Genomic DNA, 27972 nt, shown 5'->3' with positions numbered 1-27972 from the left:
CAAATCAATGATATATTTTGCATGACCATCACTAGTAATTATACTCCCCTTTATCTTTGACACAGTTGATCTTTATTTTTTAAATTAAAGCATGTTAGAAAATAATCATTTTGTCTAGTATTTTGGACTTTGTGTATCCGACCAAACAAATGATGAGAACAATGACAGATATAAAAGATAAAGAGACAGGTACACACTAAACGTATGTGTACCAATAGCTTGTACTATTGTATTTTGCAGCCTCTGTGGTTAGATCAGATTACGTAGCTGTAGCTAGAACAAGAGATGCCGCCCGGAGCTTCTGTCAGACCACATACCACCAGGGAACCCTCGCCAAATGGAAGGATATTGTTAATAAAAGGTCGGAATCATACCAGGTGTGGGACGGTAACTCTTACCAACTCTCCTCCCTCATTACAATCAAAGGTAGGACAGCATCTACATAACGAATGTATCCCCTGTATCGAAAACTACGACCATAGAACGATACAAAAAATGTTTAAAATTATAATCGGGAAAAACTACCAGGAAAAGCATTGTGTACAACATAGAGCGTTGATTGGTGTCGTTTCAGGAGAGATAAGCATTTCGTAGCATTCAGCGAAGTATCAATATTTTACCTAGACTAACCTAATTTTACAAATTACTCTTTTGGTGGCATTCACATGAATAACTTACATGTTTAAGGCTTATATATGACTTATCCTAAATAATTGTACAAGTGCTAATGCACTGATTGTACTAGTGCTATTTGCCTCCATGATCAACCTGGACAAACCAGAATAAATCTGAGAGTAAAAACAAAAAACAAAAAAAAACTCAGGCGGAATTCATCAAAGATACAGAAGAAGGGATATAGAGATAGAAAGTAGAAAAAAGGGAGGAAGAGAGATATAGAGATAAAGGTAGAAAAAGTGGAGCTTATTCATTATAAGTATATGTAAGTTAGAAGAAGAAAAATCAAGTAAATTAAGTAAAAAACACTTACAGCAAGAAAAAGAACGAAAACAGTTTCCTTTGCCTTCTTTATCAATTGACAGGCCATTAATAAAGAGTTTGCTTGCTTAGGTTTTGAAATTAACTAAGTATAATTAATTAGATTTAAATTGAAAGTAATGGTATCGTATACACAACAAAAAGTCATGTAGTTACTTGTTTATGGACATTGTAACATAAAAGGTAGAAACCAAAGATTTTGGTAAAATATTCTTACCTTGCACTATTTCGCCAAGTATTATCAATATTACATTAATTCGGATTTTCTAATCTCGTTTGAGTTTACAAAAGGTTTTCACCAAGCTATTATTTTCAAAACGCTATTTGCTTCTAATATGTGATGCTTGATCGAAATTGCACAGCCACTGTAGTTTAGTATTTTTAAGTATATCAAAAGGTATTTCATGTATTTCCTTCACTTATTCGATTTGTATATTGTTCCACTTTATCTTATGGTACTTGTTTTCCTGGCACATAGACCAGTAGGTCCTGATATCAAATAATGTTTTTGCTTATGTAATACTGCGGCGCCTGTCGTCCGTCCGTCAACTTTTCCTGTCCTAAACGGCCAAGTAGATTTTGACTAAATTTAGTCTGGAGCATCCTTACGCCAAGGGGACTCAATTTTGTATAAACGGTGGGTGTGGCCCCCCTCGGGGCAGAAGGGCGGGACCAAACAATGGAAATAGAGGTAAAATCTTTAAAATCCTTCTTCTACCATAGGGATTAAGGGATTTTATTCTTATTTAATCTCGAGCATCTTTCGGACAAGGGAACTTAATTTTGTATAACTGGTGGGTGTGGCCTCCTTGGGGGCAGTGGGGAGGGGTCGATGAAGGAATAGAGATAAAACCTTTAATATCCTTCTTCTTCCATAGGGATTTTGGGATTTGATCCTAGATTAATCTGGAGCATCCTTTGGCCAAGGGGACTCAATATTGTATAAACAGTGGTCGTTGCCCCCATGGGGACAGGGGGCGGGGCCAAATAATGGAAATACAGATAAAACATTTAAAATCCTTCGTCTGCCGTAGGAATTAAGGTAATAGGATTGTGTCACCATTTCTCATTAGAAATTCTTCAAATTTTGTAGGTATATTGATTTGAAGTAAAGAAAATGTTCTACCACAAAAAATATAGGTTGTCAGGATTTTAAGGATTTTAAATGGAAATTTAAAGAATTTTGAATTTTTAAAAAAATGAAAGACACAAATGTTTGCAAAATAATGTCAATACAAATTATATTGACATAGATTAGTATTGCATTAATGTATATCAATTTGATCAATGCTGAAATTGTGTAAAATTAATTATCTTTAAACGATTAAAAATTGACATTTTATAATAAAACCATATACACATAATAGTTGCATGTAAGAGTTATCTTTCTTGAAAAACTTCAAAGTAGTGAAATAGGTCGCCGGTTTCCTGAAGTACAAAAAAATGAACACATGTGACTCATTGATAAAAAAACAACTGAATTAATGCCTGGGTGTCCAATAAGAGAAATATAGCAAATTCTTCAAAATACTTCTATTTTTTTTAGGAATAACAGGATTTAGTCCAAATTTGGGACGAAGCTGTGGGCTTTAACACCCTGGGCCAGAGAAGCGTGGCAAAATAGGGAAAATAGAAAAATAGCGTTAAAATCCTTCTTCTTTTGTAGGAATTACAGGATGATGACCATATTTGGTCAAAAGCATCCTTAAATGAAGGGGAATTAATTTTGTATGAACGGTGGGTCTGACCCCCTGGGGGCAGAGGGGCGGGGCCCAACAGTGGAAACATAGCAAATTCTTCAAAATCCTCCTTTTCCTGTAGGAATGACAGGATATTGTCCAATTGCATATATATATAACCCCTGACTAATCATGAAATACATGTACATTAACATTTTGCTATTTCATCTTTAATTTTGCTAACATTTCCAGGTGAGCGATACAGGCCCTCTAGGCCTCTTGTTTTTATTGATGAATCGCTTTGAGACTACCTATGAAAAAGGTTGTTATAAAGTGTTAAAAAAGAACTTCGAATCATATTATTATTATTATTATCATTTTTTGGACATTCTTCTGAAGTTGGATTCGGCAAAATACTTTCGCACAATGCATGGGACGCAGGCGGGAAAGGATACCACGTGTAATTTGTTGTGCTTCCAACGGGACCAGTGTCGGTATCCATTCGATCTGGTCTTACCACTGACAATCTATCCAACTAGCCACCACAATTGGTCTGGCTGCCTCGCACACGCTCTTGCATTGATATACTGCACAAACAAAAGCATTTTTTTTTTTTTTTTTTTTCAAATTTTTACATTAGTATACAATACACTTACAATATATATACATAACATGACATAACACAAACATATATAAAGACATACACACACTCATTCATTATCATACAAACATTCATACAATTATCAAAAAGGAAAGGTAGGATTGTTGAAAATTTGGATTACATTTTGAATTTCTAAGCTAGCTGTCAGTGTGAGCGTAATCAATATTTACATTTACTCAATACAACAAATATATTTATAAATTGATAAGTTACTTATGGTAAATCAGTCGTAATTTCAAGTTTGGGTGTTTCAAAAAAAGTTTTGCCATTTGGCCCATTCTCTTTGAAACTGGTCTAAGTAGCTTTCTCCCTTACTTCTAGCAATGTATTTTTGAGTTGTATATGTATCTTTTAGTGTATTTTTCAGGGCAATAATGCAGAGTTCGTTCCTGAGGCACCTTGCTTTGTAGATATATTGTTTTATTGTAAAGATGATCATATTATCCACTTTTCTGTTTATTCCATTCTGACGATATGTACCAAAAAGAAAAGATTTCTTATTAAATTCAAATGGAATGAACAGTGAATTCAACAAATTTTCTAAGTTAACAAGTAAAATTTGAACTTTTTCACAGTTCCATAGCGTATGCTCTATCGTTTCAATTTCTGTTTTACAAATGTTACAATAAGGGCTGTCTACTAACCCAACTTTAAATAAATACGAATTTGTTGTTAGAATATGGTGATTAACCCTAAATTGAAACCATTGCAATTTTGTATTTTTTGTTACAGAAAAAGGGAGTTTAAAAATCATTTTCCAATCACCTTCATCAAATTCAAATTGTTCATTCCATTTTTTTGTTCCACTTGCAATTATATCATTTTTACTAAGCACATTATAAAAATCTTTTGTACCTTTCTGTTTTTTAGCAAATATTTGTAATTTTCTTGGAATAAAAGGATAGTCTATTTTTGGATGGGTCAAGTTACACCGACTGCAAAGCTCCCTTATAGCTGTAACAATTCCGTGATATTGTAAGAAATTTGCTCTAACACCATATTTTTCTCTTAATTCAAAAAAACTGAAGAAGTTGTTGTTATCCTTTTTTAAGTCATTAACTACTACAACTCCCTTCCTATACCAATCCTTATAAAAAACACTATTATTATCTATTTTGATTTTTTCGTTTAACCATATAGGCATGTCGGAGATCTGTTTTGAATCTGTATATTTTTCCTCAAGAATAGTAAGATTTTTCCATGCAAGAAAGACATCTTTCCAGAAAAGATTTTTACAGTTATTATGACAAAAGGAAATATAGTCTGGTCCACAGTTTACAAGAAGGTTTTTATCAATATTTGAATTAAAAATAATTTGCCATGTTCCTGTTGTTGAGAGTAATCTTCTAATCCAAGTTAGTTTTAATGAGTCTATAAATGATTTAATATGAATCATTTTGAGACCACCATCAGAAAAGTTTTTAATAATTACATCTCTTTTAATTTTATCAATCTTACTATTCCAGAGGAAATTATATATTTCTGTATTTATCTTTTTGACAAATGTATTATCAGGATTTGGTAAAGCGATAAATAAGTGATTAAATTGAGAAATTAGGATAGACTTTATTATATTTATTCTCCCTATTGGTGTAAGTATTCTCCTACTCCAAGTCTTCATCAAAGCTTTAAGTTTTACTAGTTTTTTATCAAAATTTATTTTTGGAATACGATGTAGATCAACATGAAAATCAATACCCAGAAGTGTAAACCTTGTATGTCCCCACTGTAAATTCCATTCATTAGCCATAACCTCATCACTATATTTTTTACTCCCTATCCAAACTACTTCGGTTTTTCCCAAATTCATTTTTAATCCGGATATTTTTTCAAAGTATTTTAATTCTTTTATAGATTCTCTAAGTGATATTTCTGATCCGTCCAGAATTAAAGATGTGTCGTCTGCATATTGTGAAAGTAAAATAGGTTGTTCAGCTTCGAGTACTTTTAAGCCTTTGATATTCTTGTTATTTCTTAATTTGATTGCCAAAATTTCCGAACAGAGGATAAAAATATAAGGTGATATCGGATCACCTTGTCGGCAACCCCTTTTTATATCAAAGAATTTTGACAGATTCCCCCCCTGATTAATTGCCGAATTAGAGTTTTTCTGAAAAGTTTTTACCCATTTTTTGATACTATGTCCAAAATTAAAGAAATCCAATACTTCATCAATAAATTTCCAGGATACGGAATCAAAAGCTTTTTCAAAATCTATCATGAGTAACATCCCCGGTATATTATTTTCCTCTGTAAATTGCATTATATCATAGATTAACCTGGTGTTTTCCCCAATGTAACGCCCAGAAATAAAACCTGTTTGATCAGTATTAATAAGTTTATCTAAGACTGTTTTTATTCTACCTGCTATTGTTCCAGAAGCTATTTTATATACTATATTTAAAAGAGAAATTGGTCTCCAGTTTTTTAGGAATTGACGTGGCTTATCTCCCTTTGGTAAACAAGTAATTATGCCCTGTTTTTGAGTTACAGATAGTTCACCATTTTCATAACTATTGTTAATAGATCTTACTACAAAAATACCTAACTGTTTCCAAAAGCACTTAAAAAATTCGACTGTGAATCCATCTGAGCCAGGACTTTTATTATTTTTCATCTTATAAAGAGTTTTTGATGCCTCAGTTATAGAGATAGGACCTTCTAAGTTTTCAGATTCTGTAACATTTAACTTTGGAATATCAATATTTTCAAATAGATTGTCTAAGTTAACATCCTCTATAGTATCATCATTATTATACAATTTTTTATAAAAAAAAATAATTTCGTTCAGAATGTCTACTTGATCAGAAATTAAAGTGCCATTTTCTTTTACTATTCTTGGTATAATTTTGGATGTAAAATTTCTGTTTTCTAAATTAAAAAAATAATTAGTTGGTTTTTCTCCTTCTTCTATCCATTTTGCTTTAGACCTGATTATGCTTCCTTTTAGTTTATGGAGTCGAATACTTTCTAGTTCTCTTTTCTTCCTTTCTAACATTTCCCAACCTTTTCTTTCTGAATCTTCAATATTCTTTATCTCATCTTTAAGATTATTTTCTCGAATGTTTTGTTGTTTTTTCCTGTATGAAGAGTATGATATTGTTTTGCCCCTTATATCCATCAAAAGTGTCTCTAAAAACAGCTGTTCATTAATGATAAATTGGATATCTGTATCAGGAATGAGATTAATGCTATCAATTTGGTACACTGGAATAGCATATTGCACTTTAATTTCCTCTATAGACTTTTTGACAAGGTCTACGTATTCAAATTCCTGTAGTAAAGAGTTATTGAACTTCCAAAGGCCCTTTCCTTTTTTGAAATCATTAAATTTTAGAGAAATAGTTGGTATCGAATGATCCGACCTATATCCTGGCTCAATAGTGGATTCATATAAACTGGATAATAAATTTTCTGATATAAGGAAAAAATCTAGACGTGCTTGTTTACGAGGGTTGCTTTTTCTCCAAGTATATCTTTTAATTTCTGGGTGTTGTTCCCTATAGATATTTACCATGTTAAATTCCCCAATAAGTTCCTGAAGTTTATCTTTAGATTTAGGATTATTTATTTGTCTGTAATTTTCATCATAGTCTTTTCTTGGATTAAGTACTAAATCAAAATCTCCACTCATTATTAAATTCATTTATTGTTTCTGCTATTTTATCATAAAAAACTGGGGTATCAATATTTGGACCATATAATGTAATTAGTGTTATCTTTTTGCCTTCTACCTCTAAATCTAATGCAAGAAAATTTCCTAAAAAAATCCTTTTTCTCTCTTGTTACTTTCACATCAAAGTTATTATTAAGTAATATGGCTACCCCTCTAGAATTAGACTTGTAAGAATTACAAGTAAGAATGTGTACACTTGTAAGAATAACAGTGAAATCCCCATTCTGCCCTAATCATTTTTTCTGTTTTTTCTGTGAATTGTGTATCTTGAATACAGTAGATATTATATTTTTTTGTTCTCAGGTATGAAAATACGTCCTTACGCTTATTAGTGTCACCCAAACCTTGACAATTCAAGGACAATACTCTAGTTCTTTCTACGACCAATGCTCAAAAAGGAAAAAATATTACTCACACTAAGACTCCTACCTTTCAAGATGGTTACAAAAATATACACACCTACAAATATGAAGAACAAAAACAAAACAACATTGGTACAAGAAGTACCTACAAGAGACAGAGACACAAAAAACACATAAAATGAATTTGATGCGAGAAAAAATAGCATATTGGCAACACACATATTCCTACTCATGGGATAGAACATGTGTGGTGCTCTGACAACAATTGTATATATTACACTAAGCTCAATTAATTTTTATTATAAGAATAATTAAATACATTGTTACATATACATGACAATATTGTACATGTGTGTAATACCTTTTAGACAGTTATCTGGTAAAAGTTAATTGACACGTACGCTTTTTCAGTTTATATCTACAAGTAATTACAAAGATCAGGCTACATATATATACACATGTGTACATACACCTACATCCGCAGATACATTACAGGTGTACATAGTATGTGTATAATTACCTATTAGCCATGTACTCTTGCTCTTTTTACATTTGACCTATTGACACAAGTCCAGCCATTCCATATACCGAACTACCGGTAATACAGGTGTACATATAACATTTGTACATGTACACATGCATACAGACACACACATACAAACAAGCATTTATATACATATATACACGTGTTGTTAGTAATCAACCATTATTCTTCTAACACTATACATAGGTATATAGTTCACTCATGTAAACATGTCCGTAAACAAATACAGGTGTGCATGTAGCACATGTACACTACATGTATATAGCTTTGTGTACACATGTACGTGTGCACATGAGCAGCCATGTATACAAATGAACAACTATGATTCCACTTCTCCATTGTAGATATCTCAAAATAAATAAGAATATGGTTGAAAATGCAATGACTATAATAATACATTATATTCTCAAATCTGAGTATCAGCATAATCACAAACCAAACGACTTAGTGTACCTGAGTTTTATTAGGTTCATTTTTTTATTTTTTGTACACACCCTTCATTCCATACACCACATTTCTTTCCTATTTGTCATATTTCAGGTGTGTACATAGATATCTACACTGCCATATCTTATTTATTAATGGCTGATTTTTAATGAAAAATTATTATTATCTAACATGGAAGACTGGGGATTTACTTTCAGATATTTGAAAATATTTTTAATAATGAAGTACATGCACTGGTATGCGAGCACTCTCAAACACACACACACACATACAGATACCAAAAAGTGTAAGCACAGGTACATGCAAGCATTCTATCCAAAAATGACCAAGTTTATATTATGCGCATAGTACATGTTATATTTGTACCACAGCAGTTTGCTTGCTTATGAAGCACATATAAATGCAGCAATAGTATATCAATCAAGAAATTCAATCAACATAATGGAATATTATGCTAAATTAGTATGGTATATGTCAGAGATCAATGTTTTTGGTTTTTTCTTTTGCCCTGTAGCAATATAAGGTGAAATGTTTACCTTTTATTTTGTCCATTTCCTGTTTTGTCCACAAACACTTCATGAACATTGTCAAAAAGATTCACTTTCCTTGTCAGGTTTCCGACCTTGGCAAACACACTACCATTAAAGTACCAGGATTTCTCTACGTCTCTGGTTTTTTTCTAGTCTCTTTATAAGTCCCACATTCCTACTTGCCACATCGTCTGTACACCTCACATTTAGCTCCTTTCGCTTCGTCATCACCTGCCTTCGTACATTTTTCCTCAGGAATTTCACAATAATCGGCCTCGGCCCATCCAGTGATTTTTTGGGTACTCTGTGTGCAGCTAAAATGTCTTGTGGACTGATGTTGATGCCCTCCTTTTTATTTACAATATCACAGAAGTCCTGCGGTAGGTCTCTCTTTCTTTCTGCCTCCTCCCCCAGTTCCTTCATGCCAAATACCTTAATGTTGTTTCGTCGACTATATTGTTCATTGTAGTTTGCCATTCTTAGTCCCTCCATGCACAGATCTCTGTTATGTGCGACATCCCTCTGTGTGTCTACCATTTCCTTCTTCATCTCATCCATCCCATTTTCTAATTCTGTGATTTTCTTTTCTTTACATTGAACTGACTCCTGTAGTCTATGATTATGCAAGTTCATCGAGTCAAGCTCCTGTCTCATCATAGCTATTTTCCGTGATACCTCCTCCTCAATTTGTGTGGACATGTCATTCTTAATGGTAGCCAAAATAGATGTAACAATTTCTGTGACCAGGTCTTTGATGTCTTTCCTACTTAGTATAGAGCACAATGTGTCTTTTATCTCTGTCAACTCCTGTCGTAATTCTGTCATTCCACTATTTTCCACTCCTTCTACATTTGAGGTACTCCTCGTCGTTCTTGCACTTGAGTCACCTCGTGCTGCTGTTGCAGGTTTTACATATGAGGTTATTTTCCTGATGACATTTTGTAAGAAATATGTGTCCTCCAGTATACAGAGTTATACAAAGTAGTGTTCACTGGCCAGGTGTCCAGGTATGTCCCAACACTATATACAGGTAAACCACCTCAGGTATGTGAGTACTACTAACTCCACCAGAATGTCCAAAACATGTAAATATCAAAATCTGTCAAAGTTGATATTTTTCCTAATTATTTTTCCAGTCAATGTGTAGGCGTAATACTTAAACACATTTCTGCCAAAAGTTAGCACTGTAGCTTGTAAATAACAGCATAAGTTTATACTTTCTTGTCAGAGCACCAACATGTGTGTGTGTCTTACATGGCAGCCATTTTTTTTTCAAACAGAAGCATTAGTAATCAACATTATTAAGCATTCTCTTTGCGAGACTTCTACACATATTCGGACTTACTTAACTATTAAGTTCACATATCGATGAGCAAACAGGTAATAGCTGAGCTAATACCAACAAGCTATGAATTCCTCCGCAATTTCGGAAAACGTAGTGGTGGGGTGGCTGTTCTGTTTAAGGAAGGCCTAAGTGTGAGGCATCTCTCAAAACCATGATGATGCATACGCACACTTTCAGAACATGACTTATTCTGTCATCGCTGGTGATAAGCAATTCAGACTGTGTATGAACCACCAGGTTGTTGTTCCACAAGAGATTATTATCATGGATGACCCAAATTCCCAGTAAGAAGATCTATCTAATGTTGATGCTCGTCAGTTAGCTTGGCTACTCGATTCCTGTGGTCTGATACATCATGTGACAGCAGCTACACACATCCACTAGGAGTGATCGTTACTAAGAGTGATAGCTCGGTCATTCACGGGTCAATTTCAGTGATGGATCCATGTGTAAGTGACGTTAAAGGGAACACATCTGGCGATCTCATTGCTTTTCAAGCAACACTGAATTGTAGAAAGGCTAAGGGAAAGGTAACGATAGGAAAATCGAAATTACCACACTTATCACAGTATTAGGAAATAAATGGTCTCTGAGGTGCTGTTTTGTGGAAAATCATTCTAGGACCTTCTTCTCCAATTCTGCTAGTGCAATATTAACCAAATTTAGTACATGTATTTCTCTCGGGGTCCTAACGAACTGTTGTTAATTTTTGGAGCAATTAAAAATAAAATTCCAACATTGCCGCAACGAGCTCTGATTGGTTAACAGCCTATATCAATATATTTTGTCAACGATATCAAGCTCACAGTTGATCTTTGGATATGACAGAGATATACAAGGGCAAACTTTCTCTGTCATCTGGGTCTATCAAAAAAATCTAGTTACTTCCGGTTTTCGGTATGGGGTCAAAATTCAATTGTGCTGTTTTGTGTAAAAACATTTACGGACCAAAGGTTTTGGTTGCATATTCTCTTCGTAACAGAATTGCGGTAAGTCCTGTCAGTATCCAGAGTCCTGCAAGTTTAAATGTTTTTATTCAGATTTAAAAATATATAATTCTGACTTCTCTCAAATTCTTTCTTATATTTTGCGTCGCAATCACTTAATATTGTTTTGATATAAATTGATTGTGTTAACAGCAATGTTTCGAAAGAATTTAGTGATTGAAATTATTCACCCGTTTGCTGCTGTATTAAAATCACTTGCGCTAAATTCCAATAAAACAAAATTGTTAAAAAGTGTGACGAGGTTAAAAAGGATTTTAACAATCGTATATTAAAATGTTCTGACGAGGATTTCAGCGATAATCACGTAAGGAAGTGTTTTATATACAATTGACATATGTTGAATTGCTGAAACTTAAAACATACGCATCATATCTGACTACAAAAGTTGTAAAGACTACAGTCAAGAATGTCAAGAAGTTTGCTTGTTTTAGTTGTTTTTTTTTTGTCATTTTTTCATAATAGTTGTACAAATCTTTTTAACAATTTTGACCATAACAAAAAAAAAAAAAATCCATACACCTAAAATACCAGAATCATCAGCAATAACAATGAAAAGAAAGGATAATAAAACTATGGTACCACTGGATTAACTTATTTACACTTTCAATGTTGGTCCGATCAGCAATAGGCATCAAATGTCAGGATTAACTGTATACTGGGAAGTTTTCGCCACAGTATATTTCGTCTTGTTCGCCTTCAGTTATGAGGGTGAATTTATCACGACATGAAATACAAATACAAAGGACACCATGTAAGCATTAACAATTAAAAGGCGAAATCACCACTGTGCCAATCTTTAAATTGTACCGGTGAGGGATTTGACCGGGCAAAATATTCTTCTGGTTTTTTGTATGACCCCAAGCAAACCGTCGACGCCCTTAGAGACTGCGTCAAAGTTTAAATCTAGAAGAATTGTATTGCACACGTTTATACCAAGAAAACTTAAACACATACGAAAACTACCATATGTACTGAATAAATCTAATGATGTTATTTTTACATCGCTCCATAGTGTATTTTCTGTCAATTTTCGTTTTATCGTTACGATAACAACACACAAAACGTAACAACACAATATTTTTTTTTAAAAAACACATAACCAACATCACCTTTTATTGGTATTTAAAACACAAAAACAAAGCAAAAACAATATACCAAGCAATTAACAAAACAACAAAAAAAAAAAAACTCAAATACAATCAACAATATTTGATATATACACAGGTACAAATCATATCAAACCAAAACAACCAACAACAACATCATAAGGTAAAATGACAATAAAACCTATATGTGTGTTGTGCCATTACCAGATTGTACCAACGACACAGGCAACACGCAGTATGTCCTCCCCGATGGGTTACACTGGTTAGACACAGCGGCACAGTGTCAGGCTCTGTGTGGTACCACAACGTTTGCCACTAGGGTAAGTGTGCTCATATGTTTTCTACCATTTCAAACTCTGGTTTCATTTGATGGTTATCCACCTATTATGTTCACATTTATTATGGTATTAATTCACTGCAGTGGATTGAAAATACATTGCATCATTCGCAAATGTTTAATTTCTCGTGCCAATCTAAAATTAAACACCTCATTAACTAAGCATGTACGAAAATTATGCTGTCTCAGATTAATTTTTTTTTTAACTTCTAATACATGTAATATCTGAGGTGCAAACAGCCCAGAATGTAAATAGATAAGGTCAATGAGATATCGTTTACATAAAGTGGACTGAATCACAGACTTGTTTGTGTCAGGATTGCATCTCATTTGTATTAAACAAAAACTTTCATCTTTTGTGTTGCTAATTGTATAAATTAAATGTAGTGCATTGGATATATAAAAAGACCACTACTTACCCAGCAGTGGGATATTCGAACAATTCAAACAGTTGCAGAGGACTCCAACACATAAAGATTCATTACATTAAAAATACAAATAGAGAAAGTAACATTGAAGAAAATGCTTGATGAAACTGGTCCTGGTAAGTAAAATTCTAGTAGACATCGAAAATCCGAGAGTTGCACAAACAATATGAAATAAACTGGTATACGTTTCCAGATTGCATGTCTTACAACAGCAGGTATACTCCTTTCTTAAAGAATGTCAAACGACTAATCAAATGAGCATGTTTCTGTAATATTTGCCTGCTTCATAAAATGGTAATTTCAAATCATAGCTTTTGGCAACAAGCCTTTTTTGAAATATTTTATCCCACATTCAAACATCAAAACAATGAAAACACTGATTATCACTACATTTTGATTGATGTTCATTATAATGAATGCATTGATGACTTAACAGCCCGAAAATCATACCAAGCAATTTCAACATTCCAGGGGTAACTAAAGACGTGTCAGTTTTATCCATAGCCCATTCATATAATATCTAACCATTGTCAGGGTCTCATCATACATGAAGATACATTCATATACCTGTCATTATGTAGGAGTTTAAAAGTACAAATGTGGGTTAAATCACTTATTTGTGTTTGATTAGCCTTCGGTCCTTGACTAGCAGTGATGTCACTGGATTATCCAGCACCACTCATGATTTATCAATTACTTAAAATGTTATGAATAGTTTTATCATCTTCCAAATTATAGCTATGAGGAATCGAAATCAATATATCATTACAATATTATTTATTGTAAAGTAGTGTACTTCATGAGAAAATGATCTTCTTAAATCAGGGTAGCTTCTGCCACTGTTTGAACGAATCGTATACACCGACAAATGATACTGACTGCATACCGATGTTACAGAAACCAGCAGCTCTCAACATTCGAAATACGGAGGCAAAGACAGTGTTTCAAACAGGTATACTATAATGTATATAAATAACACAGAAACATATATGATTGGTTATACAACTTACAATGACCAAATGATACATGTCATAATTTCCTGACATTGCAAAGTTATAGGAATGCACAAGAAACAGTTAAATGTGTGTGCTTGTGTTTGTGTGTTTGTAGGTGTGTGTACACAAACATGTATTTGTGGTTATCACAATGAAAGCTTGTATTGCTATAAACTACGTGATATCACTACAAATGTGTTGTTTTGTTACTCTGGCAGTTACAGCTAGCTCTTAACAAACAGTTGTGATGTATCGATGTAGGCAACGCCACAGCTATAATAGGTGTAACGTGTTCGTTTATTAGGTAAATGTCCTAATGTCAATTATAATCATTCGAGAAAATTGTTCTCTACAGTGACTCGGGAAATAAGTAGCAATTTATCGAAAGGCAGATGCCTTGCTGCAAACGAGTCGGATACCTGTCAAACATTGATGTTGAAGAGATGTGGGGACACATTAAACATGTTATGTAAAGGTAAGTGTAAAATATATTTATTTCTGCATTGACAAAGTGAACGGCATCTAAGTACATTGATAATATCGTACCTGAACGTTATAAGTCATATACTTAAAGCGGTATTCAATAACTATTGATATGTTGCTAATTATTTCCTTATCCAGTGTTTGATTGTAAATTTGAGAATTTACGATATTGAATTGCAATTTATATACTCACAATTAGTATACGTCAAAATGATTAGTATTATCAAAATTCCAATCTAAAATATTTTGGCAAACGCCAAAACTCATAAGAAGGAAACATGATGTTTTGAGTAGCTATCCATGACAATAAGATTTTAGCACTAAAAACTATGGTTGATATTACGATGGATGCACAAACGAAAGTACTATCTAGGACGTTTTGGTACCTCCTTCAAGTAAAAACATACATATTTATATATATTTCGTTTAGCTGCGGTAAAGCCTATTCTATTTTTAGTATACCGAATCAAAAGCCTTGAATTCAGTCAAAGACAATATCTGGTCATGGTAACGTTTCGGACCTAGATGAATGGCCTTGACATTCCTTGGCATCTCGTTTTGAATGTCCAACGGAGTTCTTGTTTCCCTTCCAAACATCATGCTGTTTCCGTAGAGCGGTACGCCATCATCACATATGGCAAGTGTTCATCACAATCGGTCTTATGACCGTTCACGAAGGCACTAAGGATGGCTACAAGTGTCTTGATAAACCGTTCTATCATCGGGAGTGGTATGCGTCCTGTTTATTTGTAGAAGTAAACGCATCTCATTAAACAGAGAACTTTCAAACTGTTGAAAACTTGATCAGAATGAATGTTGTAAGGAACACCAAACCTAGATATCACCTCCTCAACAAGCACTTTGGCAACAGTTTGAGCTTCCATATCTGGCATTGCAAAATCCTCTGTCCACTTAGTATAATAATCGGATAACATAAAGATGTATCGGTTACTCATCTTTGTTCTTGGGAGTTCGCAAAGAATATCAATTGCTACCCTTTCCATAAAAAAGCCTAACTCCACTAACTAAATACATCGGTGCTCGTTAGTAGTTTTTGACATTTGATGGAAGACATGGCCAATAATAACTCTGGCCAATATCGACCAACGTTTTCTTCATCCCAAGGTGCCCAGAGCTCCTATTGTCATGACGTGGTGTCAACACCGTTCGTCTTTCACCTGTTGGTACAATTGCCTGTAGAGTTGTATGTTTTTTTTCCCGATAAAATATGTCCTCATGTATCACCAGGGGTTCAAACTTGGCCCATAATGTCTTCACTATTATGTGCCGGTCACAAAAGTTCTTGTATGGAGGTTTCTGTCCTTTCTCACCTATTCCATTAACGCTGCAATGTCAGTATCCTTTTCTGCTTCTGTTAAAGCGACAGCTCCTCCTTTTTATTCTCACCTTCTTTTAAAAACACCTTGCTGGATGCCATCTGTCACCTGTTTTGTTATTCTCCCACATCGGGACAAACCCACATTGTCTGCAGGGTATCCGACTCAATTCATCAGCATTACTGTGCTGATTTCCTTGTATGTGCTTAACGTCCGTGTTATAGGAGCTCATTAGTTGAAGCCATCTTGTCATCTGCCCTCCTGGCGCCTTAAAATTTAGAAGCCAACGTAATGAACTGTGGCCCCTTGTCGTTCAGGTAGAAACAAAGTGGACATCCGCAAACAACTCTTTTCTCGTAACACAGTATCGCTTTTCGGATTAGGTAAGTGCACCTCCTGCATACGCAAGAGATCTTTCACTGCCATTGTCTTTTGAGATAAAACTGTACCGATTGATTTATCACTTGCATCGGTTTCGTAGGTGAAAGGTTGTGTGACGTCTGGGTTTGCGAGTATTGGAGCACTGATTAAAAAATATTGCTTTAGTGTTTCGAAAGTCTCCTGACAGACTTAAGTATACAATCTAAACTTTTTTTAATTTTATAACAATTATGAAACAAGTTATACAAACTTATATTAATCACTCTTGTTGGCCCGGATGTTAGCAACCTTGGGGTCTTAATGTGGCAGGAAACCGGAGTACCCGGAGATAAACTCACGTAATTGGGCAGGTGACCCCATTCCTTTTCACGTCCGATCGGGGAATCGAACCCCTGCCGCATTGATGAAAAGCGCGTTCGATATCCACTGTGCCACCGACCTAACAATACTTAAGTTAATTTGATTCTTTTGTCCATCTAAGTCAGTTCATGTAGACAAAGTCCCTGCAGGTAGGGCGTAATAATTATTCCTGCTGCCCTCATTGCATGATCGTAAGAGGCGACTAAGTTTGTGGTCTTATCTTTTCATTTTTTTCTAAACAATTTTCTTCTTCCTAATGTCTCCCTTGACAATGCCTCACTTTTGGCATTTGGTTGAGCGTTCGCCCCTGTGAGGAAGGCTTTAGGTTCTGTCCACAGGCAGGATATACCCGAGTATGGAAGTTTCTACTCCTGCTTAACACTCAGCAATTTAGGAGTGGGACAACTGATTCGCCCATTGTCAGTATATTGTGACAGGATGGGTTGACCTGCTAGGGTATTCGACAGTATGTTTCAGTGAGGTAACACTTTAAAGTTGGCATCAGTTCCGCGCAATCACAAGGAGACAAACACGAACATATCGCAGCCTCCCAAAACACACACACATACACTACACGCATGCATCTTGCACACAGGGGAGACCGTCCTTAAATGGCCATACCTGTTGATAAGACGGTAAAAAATACTACACCGTCAAAACGACAACTTGCAATTCCAGAAAAGTTTCATACAAATTTCCTGTAGTATCCACAAAATCCTAGGAACGATCTCAACTCCTTGATATTGGTTGATACAGGCCACTGCTACACTATCTATACCTTTTCACTATCTGTGGCTATCCCATTCTAGGATAGCACTTGCCCGATATAGGTCACTTCTTTCGCAAACAGTAAGCATGTTTTTGTCTTAAGCTTTATATCAGCATCCAGAACTCTTTCGAACACAGTTGACTTATTTTGTAGCATGTCCTCAAACGTCTTTTCTAGCACAATTACATCGTCAAGATGGATGAGACTAAATTGCTATTGGATTTCTGCTAGTGCTGTCTCGATAAGCCGCTGGCGTGGATGTATATCTAAATAGCATCACACGAAACTCACTCATAGAGTTCAGTCCTTGTTAAAAAGGCAGTTTTCAGACGATCCCCCTTTCCAGCTCAACCTACCAATACACTGAATTACGGCCCAGTGCAGAACACCATGCACACTCTGACAGATGCTCATATGCCTCATCAATGTATGGTAATGGATGCACATCATGACTTCTCACTACATTTAGACGATTATAATCAACGCAAAATCTTAGACCTCCATCCTTCTTTTGAACTAAATCAATGCCCGACGACCAGGGACTAGTAGACTTTTGAATCACTCCGCGGTCCAGCATGTACTGGTATCCTTCTGAGTGGTTGTTTGATTGGTCTAGCATCACCTGTTTCTATCTTGTGCTTCACAACCTTTGTACAACATCGCTATCTTTGGCTGCAAACATATTTTCATTTTGAACAACAAAGCGTTGGCCTTACTGCTCTGTTCTGGAGTCATTGTCATTTTTCAGGAACGAGTCCACTACTTCGATAAGAAGAGAATTTCTGTTTCTTAGAGAACAGATTTTCCTTGAATTATCACCTCACTTTTAGCTGGAATGATGAACTTCGCAGCAGCTGAAATTTGAAAGCAACCAAGTGAACCTTTATATTTCGTGTCAACTTATCCACCGAGCAAAACCAACGATTCCCTCTTTAAGTCAATCATTCTATTCTCCAATTTCAGGAAGTCTAGGCCAATAAGTCCATCAGTGCTGATATTGGCTACAACACACTCAAAGTAGACATCTTGCACCCCTCTGGTTTAATCATGAATGTTCCACGCCCAAGGACTTCCAACTCACTTCGGTTAGCGGCAATTTTGTCCTTTTTAACCTTCTGTAGTCAAGGTTTTCTCTCTGCTGGAATTCTCTCATATGCCTCTTTTGACAATATGGTTACAGTAGCTCCTGTTTTAACCAATAGCTTTATTTTGGTATTCTCTACTTCAGCTTTGATATATAACCGAGCTTCTTGAGCAGCTGATGAAATCCCAATTCCAGCTGATTTGTTATAATTCCGCCTCCTAGTTCGAATTTTCACTGGGATGCTGCTCCAAGTGAGTTTTGATCGGATCCAGTCTTCAGCTGAGAAAACTCCCTACGTAAATGTTCAGTCTCGTTACATTTATTACAACGTTTGCCAGTGCTCGCCTTCTTCACATTTCTTTTTGACCAGCTGGTTAATTTTGACGTTTATTGCTGCTTTAGTTTGCTGTTATCCTTCTGCATCATTTCCAATTTCTGATTGATATTACTCAACATGGATTCCATTTCATTTTGTAAACTCCACTTCTGTTGTATTTTCAGGACTCTCAGTACTAGGCGTGACCTTCATCTCCATGCTTTTCTGCTTTCTTGTAAGCTTCCAGCTCTACTGCCAGATGGATCGCTTCTGTAAAATTCTCAGGCCTGGCTTGCTTTATACAAATACGCATATCTGAGCCAGTAAAAGAGACGATAAACTGCTGTTTGGCCAATGTTTCTCTCACACTAATCTCAAATGTGCGTAAGTCAGATTAATTAATCTTTGTATACAGTTTATTAATAACCTAGCCAAATTCATGCAGTGTCTCATTAGCTCTATGTCTCCTCTTAAGTAAATGTACTCGATACAGCTCAAGAATTCCCTGAGCTTGGTTACTCAAACTGTTAGGTATATATCCATATCACGTTCTGTTCTGCGATTGATGTGGGCACATGTCTCAAAAGAAATCTGTAATCTCTGCATGGAGTGGTTTCATCATTAGTTGAAGCTTTTACAGAAACGATTTTTTCTCGTTATGCTTGATTTCTGGTAATCTTTCATCGTTACCACTATCGCTTAGATCTGAAGCCGACCTTTTCCGGGGTTTTCTCTTTTTCCAAGCAAAACCATTGTATAATAACTCGTCCCTCTCATTTCTCTAGTTAATCCGAGTTGATCTTCTTTGACCACTCCTACAGGTATCTTTGTGGTAACATTATCAAATATTCCATCTTTCTCCTTATCATGATCAGAACGAGAGGAAGAAGTATTATCGGAAAACCTCACTCTTGGACTTGTATTTTGCCTTATTCTTGTACCCAGGCTGAGACTTCTGTATGAATCTTTTATCAGGGGCTTATTGACACTTCTGCAGCTCTGTTATCTCCATATCTGTAATCTCTGGAGATGACACATCTTCGGTATTTTCAGTCACACTACTATATAACTGAGCAATGTTCATTTCTTTTGCACCGATCTCCTCAGATTGACGCTTAGACCAAATGCCTGAATCTCGATAATGACTGCTCCCCTTCGACAGGTTTTGTCTCGGTGTTGAGTGTACACCTAGTTCACTTTGTTAAATAAGTTTGTTAGCGCCTGGTATGTCCTACTCGCATAAACCTGACAAATTTTGCGTTTTTCCCGAACATACTTATTTACCAAAGCAAACGTATGCCATATCATTATTTAAATAGTTCGAGATAACTTGTCGTCTAAAATTAAATTTTTTGAGTTTGAAACGTTGTCTTTATTTTAGATTTAATTTCGTTTATCAGAGGACATAATTTGACCACTGGGCAAGTTGTCTTGATGTTATTTATTGTTGTGACGAAGTGACGTTTTTTAAAAAATCTTTATAGCATTCATATAGCAAATTTTGATGCAACCCGTTTCATATCTCACGAACGCACAGCCGTCCATGTGTTTTCTGAATACCTAGTTAGTTGATATAACCCACCATTTTTAGCTGATTATATTTGTATCTTTAAATCTGCTTTTTAATCTCACGTTTATATTACGTTTTTGTAGTGTTACAAACACTGTAATTATCATCTGCGATAAACATATTATCTGGGCTATGCTATATTAATCACAATAAGTTTATATAATAATACTATTTTTTTTGTGAATGACCCTAGCGACTAAACAACGACTGGTCTGAGTACATCTTGACTAAATTAGATGAACAGACCACATGGGCTTTGTGAACAATGTTTACTTGCCGAAATATTCACAATTGAAGTTCCGATTTAATCCGCCTTGCTACTTCAAGTCGCCATTTTGTAAACGGGGCCTAATATCGAGCTGATGCGCGTTTGAAAGAGTTTGAAGTATTGCAAAGCTTCTAAACGATCATCACCAGAACATACTCTCTAAGGATGATGTTTTTGATAAATTTACTATCCATTATTTACTATATTTCTTTTTTGTATCTCTTTCATTAATTCATTAAAGAACAAATTGATTTTTTCCCCTTCAAACTTGTTTTTTTCAAATGTTAAACATTTTCTTTGAAAAAATGTTCTAGTTTCGAGATTATGATCAAACTTCGTCTGCTTTGCAAACATTCAAGAAAAAGATATTTACAATGTATTTGTATTGATATTGTTTTTATTAACTTGTGTATTCTTTAAAATATCGTTTATTATTAAATATCAAGATTTTGTGAATTGAAAAATTGCATTTTATGACGTAGCCGGAAGTGCACTTGATACGAGAACGCGACCCGGAAATACCTCACAACATAATCAGGACAGTAATAATAAACAGACGTTTATCGAACATTAACAGATTAATACCGTATGTATTGAGACACTGGTGTGCTAGAATACAACACAATGTAACACTCGTTTAATCCATTGCTATCACATCAAGTATTAACTGACATTTATGCGAAAATATCAGCATTAAATGTTTGCGATCGCGCAGACCTACTTTCGTTTTACAGTTTACATTTACATTTACTGGAATACTTCGAAGGGCCGTCAAACAGCATCAACTCACAGCAAGTCTAGTGTGGCGTGGCTTCCACACAAGGCCGTTAAAAGTTGTCCGTATACACAGTTAAAACTATTAACAACACCACTTTATAACTCGTCAATGAAGCTGTGGAGTGCGGTCTTGAATGCCTCCACAGTATCCTGGTTGATGACCCTCTCTGGTAAGTTCTTCCATTCCAGTATTGTCTTCGGGAAATAGCTGTTTTTGTAGTTGTCATAATTACAACTGACTGGGATAAAGCTGTTGCTATTTTGTCCTCTTGTTGTCCTTGATGGTCGTACTACAGATGGTGGTATTTTGAGCGCGTTGATGTTATTCACACATTTGTAAAGGTTAGTCAGCAGTTGGAACATTGATGTGACACTTTGATTGCGACTGTACTGACCAGTTACAAATCGAGCCGCTCTGCGTTGGACCATTTCAACAGAGTCAATTTGGTATTGGCGAAAAGGGTCCCAAACTGATGATACATATTCCAGATTGGGGCGTATGAGTGTTGTATATGTATTTCCTTTCACTTCCTTGCTGCACTTGTTCAGGTTTCTCATAAGGTATGCAAACATTCTAGATGCTTTGGTGGTAATCTGATCAATGTGGTGGTTCCAAGTGAGGACATTCCCTAGTTCCACTCCAAGGTATGGATGGTGATCTACCTCCTCGAGTGTGCTTCAATCACTGTTGTACCAGTTGTTTGCTCTGATGGTCTGTCTCGATCGTTTAAGTCTAATGACATATCACTTTTTGGCATTAAATCGCATTAGCCAAGCCTTGGACCACTCTGTCATTTTGCTTAGGTCTTTCTGCAGCTGGTTGGTGTCTGCTTCAGAGTCAGTGGTTCGGTATAATAAACAGTCGTCTGCGAATAGCTTTACCTCTGATTTTATTCCCTCGCCGATATCATTAACGTAGAGTAAGAACATCAAGGGCCCCAAATACAGTACCTTGGGGTACCCCGGAGTCGACATGAGCTTCAGAAGAGGATTCACCATCTAGGACCACTCTTTGTTTCCTTGTTGTTAGCCATTGTCTGATCCATTCATGGGTGTGGTCTCTTATCCCATAGTGGTCTAATTTCATGAGCAGTAGTCTATATGGCACAATGTCAAACGCCTTAGAGAAATCTAATATCATCATATCTACTTGTTTTCTCATGTCTAATGTTCTTGATATGTCTTCTATGGTGGTAAGTAGTTGAGTTTCACATGAGTGGCCTGTTCTGAAACCATGCTGGTAGTGTACAAGAATATGTTTGTCATTCAGATGCTTCATGACTTGACTAAATATAATGTGTCCCATGATTTTGTATGCTACACTCGTTAATGATACCGGACGATAATTACTCGGATCACCTTTACTTCCTTTTTTAAATATTGCTGTAATATTTGCATTTCTCCAGTCTTTTGGTACTTGTCCAGTGTCATAGTAGTGCTGGAAAATGATTACCAAGCATGGTGCTACTTCCGTGGCTGTTTCTTTTAGGATTCTTGTAGGATTCTTGTAGAAATGTTGTCAGGACCGCTTGCTTTTGTTGGATCAAGGTGCTTCATTAGTTTTTCTCCTCCATCTTCAGTGAAAAAGATGTTGGTCATAGATGTAGTCAGTCTGTTCTCTTTTGTTGGTACTTCTGCTGGAGGTTATTTGGTGAAGACTGATTGGTATTGCCTATTAAGTGCTGCAGCTTTTTGTTTGGGTGTTGATAACAAGCTCTCGTTCTCTTTCAGTGTTGGGATCCTACTGGAGTTACTTCTTTACTTTTGCTATACGAGTAGAATTTTTTCGGGTTTTCAGATGCATTCATATTGAGAAGTTTGTCTGTGTATTCACGGGGTGCTTTCTCGATTTCTCGTTTTACATTTTTGTTGGTGGTTTTGTAATTCTCCCAATCTTCTGTTATCTTGGTCTTTTTTGTTTTCTTCTATTTTCGTGTCTTCAGTCTATAGAGTCTGCTTACTGTGGGTATCATCCATGGGAGGTTCCATCTTGATGTGATCTTCTTTCTAGGTATATGTTTATTAGCTGATTTTACAAGCGCATTTTTGAATTCGTCTCAGATTGTTTCGGTGTCTTTATTTTGGTGATCTTGTTCACAGAACTTCTCTGAATATTCTTTCATACCATCACGTATGCCATTGATATTTCCTTTCTTATACTGGTAGACTGTTCGCTCAGGTCTATGTTGTCTTTGTGCCCCTATTTTAATGCTTGTTATGACTATTTCATGATCACTCATTCCTGGTTCTACTTTTAGATCATTGATGAGATCCTGATTGGTAGTCATGGCTAGGTCTAGGATTTTATCATATCTAGTTGGTTTATTAGTCATTTGGCGGAGACAGTTATCTTTTGATATATCCATAGCTCGTTGGTTCAAGGAGTTTGAATACTGGAGTCTATCCCGGATAGTGTAGTCCATCCAATTTATATTTGGGAGATTAGTCACCTGCTAGTATGATGTTCGGGAGTGACTGTCGGTTGGTCAATCTCGAGATGGACTCAGCTAGTGTGTTCAATGGGGTTAGGTCTTCACCTGATGGTTGTCGGTAGTAAGAGCCTACGTACAAAGTTTGATGTTTCCATGTCTGTATTTTTACCCATATGAGTTGGCAATTGGTATCAAGGTCTGTTTCAGGTGTGGCTACTATGTGCTTTTTTTACAGCAATGAATACACCTCCTTCTCCCTTTTTCTTGTCTTTACGATATATTTCATATTCATATGTAGGAAATACTTCTTCACTCTTATTGGTGTTGTCTAATTTTGATTCACATCCACAAATGATGTCTGGTTTGTGTTCATCAATTAGTTGGTTAATCAGTGCTTGGTTTCTATTGCTCACTAAGCTGTTGCAGTTTACCGCCATTACTTTAATGTTTTTGTTACCCTTTTTGGATGTAAAATGATTTGTTGATTGTAATCTGTTGTATTCTGTAGGTGTCATATTTCCGCATCTTATGTGTATCCAGTCATCACAGTCATCGCACTGAATAGCTCTATGGTTACTAGCAACGGTTCGTTAACCTATCCCGCATGGACATTTTGATGGGCCGGGGTTTATCTCGATATCGCCGGACATGAGTAATATAGTCCATTTGCATGGTTGTATTTTCCTATTGCTACAGTTTGATTTTTTCGATGTTGCATGACGAAGTGATAGCATATTTGGTGAAATATTACTTGCCTCATTGGTTAAGTTATGTATACTATACTTTATTCAAGCTAATAAAAATATCTCGGTTTGATCAAATATTATGCTATTAATATCAATCACGTTTTGTTTCGGATCCTTCAAACCCTGCTGAAAGTTTGTGGTTATAATGATCAGAATCGAATATGTCAAGTAGAACATTGTGAACAAGCAACCAAGGTGTTACGTAATTGTTGTTTTATGAAGTATGAACCAGCGAGGCGTCCCCACTAGCATATAGCTGAGATGTTGACTTGTTCAAATTGTTCATTTGTTTACATTTCTACAGGAAGTGGAATCTGAATTCGGAAGCTCTTGGTGTTTTTCCTTGTCGAATTGGCGGGAGTGAACTTCAAAGTTGTAAATCATCAATTATGTATGTTACGTTCTTGAGGATGCATTCCTCGATGACCTCAATGACTAGGATCGATTGGGATACTGTTTTGTAGTGAATAAAGTATTATACCCAAACCAAGCAGGTCAAGTGCCCGCCGAAAAGGTTACGTCCTTCCCGGAAGCCACATTAACCTTAGCGTTTAATGTTTACATACATTTGTACATGTCGGCATCAACAGTATACCTTAACTTGTGTCCTTCATAGTGCCGAAGATTATACATAGGCGCATTGTCGAGGAAAAGTTCGTGATTAAAAGCTTGTGTGTGTGTTTTTCTTATCTTCAAATTATCGGATAAAAGCATAGTAGCATGTTACTTCAAAATACAAGATACAAGAATCATTAGTTTAAGTTGAATATATGTCATAGTTAACATAAGCTCTCAGGAGCATGTATTTTGACAAACATATATATACATATATATATATATATATATATATAAATGGTAAAACATTGTAACAGTGTAAGGCAAACAACAAATTTTATCACAAGATACCTACATTGGAAGGATTAAGATCATGCTGTACAAAATTTGGCACTAAAACAACTTACTTAAAGAACAGTCCATAGGGCAGGTGATTGGGACATAGCATTTATTTGTAACCGGGAGCACGGGTTTGGTAGCCGTTAATATTTAAAAGACGTTTTTAGTATTGATGCTGCTCGTGACACCAGTGATGTATTTTTCGCTTACAAGTTAAAGCGTCGTTATCCAAAAAGAAGAATAGTACAAATTGAAAAGTGTGAATTGCCTACTGCTCCTGTCAAAAGTCAGAAGCATTCCTCTCATGTTCTTTCTCGTCACCTAGACGTCTGTAAGTTAGACCAGCTGGTCTCGCAGACGCTTAAACTATGTACACAATTTATATACAGTTAAACCACAGTATTGTAATTGTCTCGGTATGGCTACGAATACGTTCCAGGTCAGGTAATAGAGTATCAAATGTATTAAATTCAAATAAAGCACCACTTCACGACAATCATGGATTCATATGGGTACACTGTTATTAAAATAACATTCATACAGTGCATACAGGCTAAAATTAACAAGTCATTTGTTTAAAATAACAAGTCATCATTTGCATGAATTTATCCAAATAAATAAGATGTTTGTGTCAAAACAATCTTCAGGTTTGATTTAGTATTGTTTAATGTACGTCCTATCAACAGCTATACATGTACATGGTCATTTAAGGACGGCCTCCCCCATTTGCTAGATGCATGCGTGTGGTGAGTTTGTGCATATACTTAGTTTGTGTTCTGGGAGTCTGTTGTATGTTCATGTTTGTCTCCTTGTGATAGCGCAGGACTGATGCTGACTTTATAGTGTAATTTCACTGTAGCATACTGCTGATGACACATCTTGTTTTACGATCGAACCCCGTTATCTCACCATCTTCAATAGCCAAGGGTTCATAATTTAAATTTGTACTATTCAACCTTGGCAGATTTAGCCTTGTGTTCAATTTCCCTCCCCTGCCACCTTGCACAACTTTAAGCTTTCAAGATTATTTCAGCACTGGTCGCCTATGTATTTCCATTGGTTATCATTTACAGTTAGAATATGGCCAATTATCTCTACCAACTGATCATATACAGAACATGTTTCTCTAAGTATTGTCCTCCTTTGGTTTTTTTTACATAAATCATGACATAGTCGACAAGGCAACTTGGTACTGGGCGCCGCCATTATTATTTACATGCACAGGGACTTGGTATTAATTTTTAACTCTCAGTTCACATATGTGTATTATATAATGTATGATATAAAACAAACATGTGGACCATAGGATGGTAATTCGTGCCAAGTCCCTGTGCCAGGTTCAATAATTTGAAAGCTTAGAGAACAAGGCTGAATACGCTAAGGTTGAATACATGAATATGTGAATACAAAATGAACGCTTGGCTAGCAAAGATGAGATGTTACAGGCTGGACAGATAATGACAACAAAAACAGGCTGAAAACATATATGGAATGTGTTTTTCTTAAGGGAGGCTGTATAAACACATTATAAATATGTAACATCATGATGGAAGTCCATTTTACCCGAATTACCTGACGTTATTTTCAATACCTTCAGTTCATCTATATTTCCACACTATTCTCTGTATAAGGGATATGACTCAGTTTTTTTTTGTTTTTTTTTTAAATCCTTGCAACCACTATTAAGTCATATTTATAAGAAAGGTCTGCCAAATATCTGATTCTTTGACATCTTTACTACAAAAATATAGCAGGAATTGAACTTTCTATATCAACTGCACTACTCTTCATATTATTTGTTGACATTTTTCTGCTACAATACATGAAGTTTCCTCACAAGATGCTGATAACCGAAAAGAGTCTGAAACCTTAATCATATCTTTTAGAATACTGTGTTTAAAAAAAATGTTATACATGTAAATCTTCGATCCACTAAACATCAACAAACAACATTTAAACCCTTCATTCCCTAAATCTGTTATTAAAAGGATTGAAAAAAAAAAAATATGTGTTCGCTTAAATGTTAAAATATTTCTGTTCATTATTCATATTTACAGTGGTCTTCAAATCCACTAATTCATAAGTTGACATAAAATTCAACTGCAGTATTTTTTGGTCTGACAGCTAAATACGTATCATCAAGGGTCATTGACCTGTCAGAAGTTGAAGTAGCCAAAGTTATGTGATTTTGGTGTAGAAGCATCCTAAAAATAGAACGAGCTCGAATAGTTGTGACCCTTTGTTTGCTTTCCTATACATCTTATTCTGGCAGTTTCTCATTCATATTTTTATTTTTCCATTTGTTATGCACTTCATATACATCTGATGAGACTGTGAGATTTTTGAAAATGCACAAAATTCGCCAAGAAAGCTGAAAGTTACAAAAGGCCAAAAGGTGAAACTTTACACCATACAGGCCAGGTTTGAACATTTTACTGTAAT

The 27972-nt window shown here is 35.5% G+C and overlaps 1 protein-coding gene across 1 annotated transcript in view; it reads left to right on the top strand.

Annotated features, from left to right (window-relative positions):
* Nucleotides 1-240: 240 nt before the first annotated feature.
* Nucleotides 241-27972, top strand: part of LOC110451476 — a gene marked incomplete at its 5' end in the record, with an annotated part of 44325 nt that continues 16593 nt past the window's right edge. The window contains 4 exons of the mRNA XM_021499515.1: nt 241-426; nt 12561-12673; nt 13944-14070; nt 14469-14588. Coding sequence (XP_021355190.1) covers nt 241-426; nt 12561-12673; nt 13944-14070; nt 14469-14588 — 546 coding nt within the window. The remainder of the gene's footprint in view (nt 427-12560; nt 12674-13943; nt 14071-14468; nt 14589-27972) is intronic.

This window comes from Mizuhopecten yessoensis, unplaced genomic scaffold (assembly GCF_002113885.1).
Source record: "Mizuhopecten yessoensis strain PY_sf001 unplaced genomic scaffold, ASM211388v2 scaffold6055, whole genome shotgun sequence".
Classification (NCBI taxonomy): Eukaryota; Metazoa; Mollusca; class Bivalvia; order Pectinida; family Pectinidae; genus Mizuhopecten; species Mizuhopecten yessoensis.
The sequence above is the reverse complement of the archived record's forward strand: the minus strand, read 5'-3'. Positions and strand labels throughout refer to the sequence as shown.